This window comes from Lipotes vexillifer, unplaced genomic scaffold (genome assembly GCF_000442215.2).
Source record: "Lipotes vexillifer unplaced genomic scaffold, Lipotes_vexillifer_v1.1 scaffold75, whole genome shotgun sequence".
Lineage (NCBI taxonomy): Eukaryota > Metazoa > Chordata > Mammalia > Artiodactyla > Lipotidae > Lipotes > Lipotes vexillifer.
In genome coordinates, this window is record NW_006771517.1 from 1,395,418 (window position 1) to 1,397,868 (window position 2,451).

The following is a 2,451-nucleotide window of genomic DNA, read 5'->3' on the forward strand; positions in this document are numbered from 1 at the left end:
CCATGGACCCCGCCCCCCGCCCCCCCCCCCAGCAACCTCCCTCACATCTGCAGGCCTCTGCTCTGATTGTCCCCTGACCAGTGAGGCTCCTCTTGGCCACCCTGGCAAACACAGTCCTGCAGGTCCCTCTCCCCCTTCTACTTTATTCTGCTTTATTTTGTAGCCCTCATCGCCCCCGATATTATGAGTTTTTCTGCTGATTGTCCATCTCCCCCACTGGGCAGTGAGCACCGGGAAGGCCAGGAGTTCCACAGCTGAATTTTCCAGCACGTAGAAAAGTGTTGGGCACATAGTAGGTGTTCAGTAAATACTTGTTGAGTAAATGGGCGGAGCATTTTGAATAGATGTTACTCCCAGATGTGAACAGAATACTTGGTCCTTTAAACCATGAGTGTTTCGACAATACCCAAGAGCCAGAAGAGGGCCTTTCTCCTTCAGCAGGGACTTCAGGTCATACCCTGAGCACAGTGACCCCTGGGCAGCCAGGAAGGAGCCAGGGCCCCAAGCGAGGATGGCCCAGTTCCTGGCTCCCAGAACCTGTGTGGCCCTACCCCTCCAAGGGCCCTTCTCCCCACCTGCCCGCCACCCCTCACTCTGGGTCCTGTCCTGTTAGCGTAGGGAGAGTCGTGTTGCCCTTTGTGCAGAGAGAACCTTTTGAACGTGTGTCTCTCCCTCCTCCCTCCGGGTGTGAGAACACAGTCTGAGTGAGTGTGTGAGTGAGCGTGCTTGTGTATGAGGAGCAGGGCGGCCTGTGGGAGGGAAGCAGAGTGCGTGCGTGTGTGGGGAGAGGGCATGAGAGCACATGTGGTCCCCGTCCCCTGAGGCTCTGGGCGTGCTGCGTGGGGACCCCTGAGCTGGGCGGAGCTGGCGTTCTGGCCCGGCTTGAGTCCTCCTGATTCAGCCGCGGAGGGTGCACACTCGTGCTGCACAGAAGCTATAAATTCCAGGAAACTCCCTGCCAGCCGGGCTGGTGGGGGAGGGAGTGAGGATAATCCACACTGGTTCCCTAGCACTTGGAGAGCAGATGTGTCTGCCTCGGACAGCAGCAGAAGAAAGTTCAAACCAAAGTGTGTTTGCTCGCTGTAAAAGAGACCTCTGTGAGGGGCCCCTGGAGGGAGGCCTTTGGGGGGTAGTGCTCTGCCAGAGGTCCTTACTGGGGGCCCACAGAGGCCATTGTATCTTGCTGGGGGAGGGGAAGGGGCAAAGCCAGAGCTCCAGGGTGTGGGAGCCGCTGGGTCATCTTTCTTGCGTTTTACAGCCAGCTCCCAAACACAGTTGCTTGCTGCCCCTGAAAGAGGCTGGGCCAGGAGGAGGTGGGGTCCCTTCCCACTGGAGGGCTGGGTTGAAGGGGCCCCGCCCCGGGGGTTCCCGGATGACTGGCCAAGGGCTCACTGAAGCCAGCGAGGGGAGAGGAGGCAGGCGTGGTCCTCTCCAGCAGGCCCTCCGGCTGTTTGGAAGGCCCTGGCGGCCCCCCAGGCCCTTGAGCCGAACCCCCTTTGCGGTCTGATCCGAACCCTCGCCTGCCCCACCCCCTTCCTTCTCTATACTTCTGGGGCTGGCCTTTTCAGCTCTGGAAGCCGCCCAAGAGCATATCTTTGAAGCACAGCAAAGGTTAGGAAGGAGGAAGACAGAAATGTCCTCTGGGCTGGGGGAGTGGGAGAAAGGAATTCCATGCATGCTCCACGGGAGTCGGGAAGCAGGCGTGGTGGGCGCGATCAGCCTGGCCTCGGTGGTGCCCGGCGTGTCCTGCTGCCCACTTCTGCTCGCCTGGCCCTGCGTGGAGTGAGCCCTCGCCCCCGGGCTGTGGGCAGGGAGTGGGGAGCAGTGGCGCTTGTTTATACAGCGGTTGCTTCAGCCTTGGCTCACAGGGGTAAGAGCCAGGCCCTGCGATCCGCCCCTACAGGATGCGAAACCTCGTAATTGTCTTCAATTACAGACAGCGCCCGGCCCTCAGCCCCGGCTTCCGACGGGAACCAGAGCCCGAGCCACTTCCATGGGAGGGTAGGGGGAGCAACCCAGCCCCCACTGCAAGGTTTGGGGGTGCCCTACGGCCTTTGGGGGCACCTCCAAACGCCCACGGGCCCTGGGGTTCACCCAGAATGCTGCCGAGGGGCTGCAGAGAGCCCGTCCCTGTTGAACGCCCACCTTCTTTGTCCCTGATCAGGATGAAACTTCTGTGAGCAGTGAAGATTTTGATATGAACGACTCCACATGGATGTCAGCTGACCCACACCTGGCCTCCAGCCTGAGTCCCAGCCAGGAGGAGAGGATGCGGAGCCCGCAGAACCTCCACAGCCAAGAGGACGGTGAGTGTCCCTTTGTGGCTGGTGGGGGAGGGGCTGTGTCCCCACCTGCCGGGTCCTAAGAATCCCTGGAGGGGGGGGGGGGGGGGGGGGGGCAGGGGTAGAATCTGGGCTGGGGCCTCTGGGGGCGGCTGGGGCCAGGGTGACA

General features: G+C 61.3%; 1 protein-coding gene across 1 annotated transcript in view; it reads left to right on the plus strand.

The window, feature by feature from the left end:
* NOL4L (nucleolar protein 4 like) overlaps positions 1-2,451 on the plus strand; it is a 132,874-nt gene that overhangs the window by 103,513 nt on the left and 26,910 nt on the right. The window contains exon 5 of the mRNA XM_007446851.1: positions 2,165-2,306. Coding sequence (XP_007446913.1) covers positions 2,165-2,306 — 142 coding nt within the window. The remainder of the gene's footprint in view (positions 1-2,164; positions 2,307-2,451) is intronic.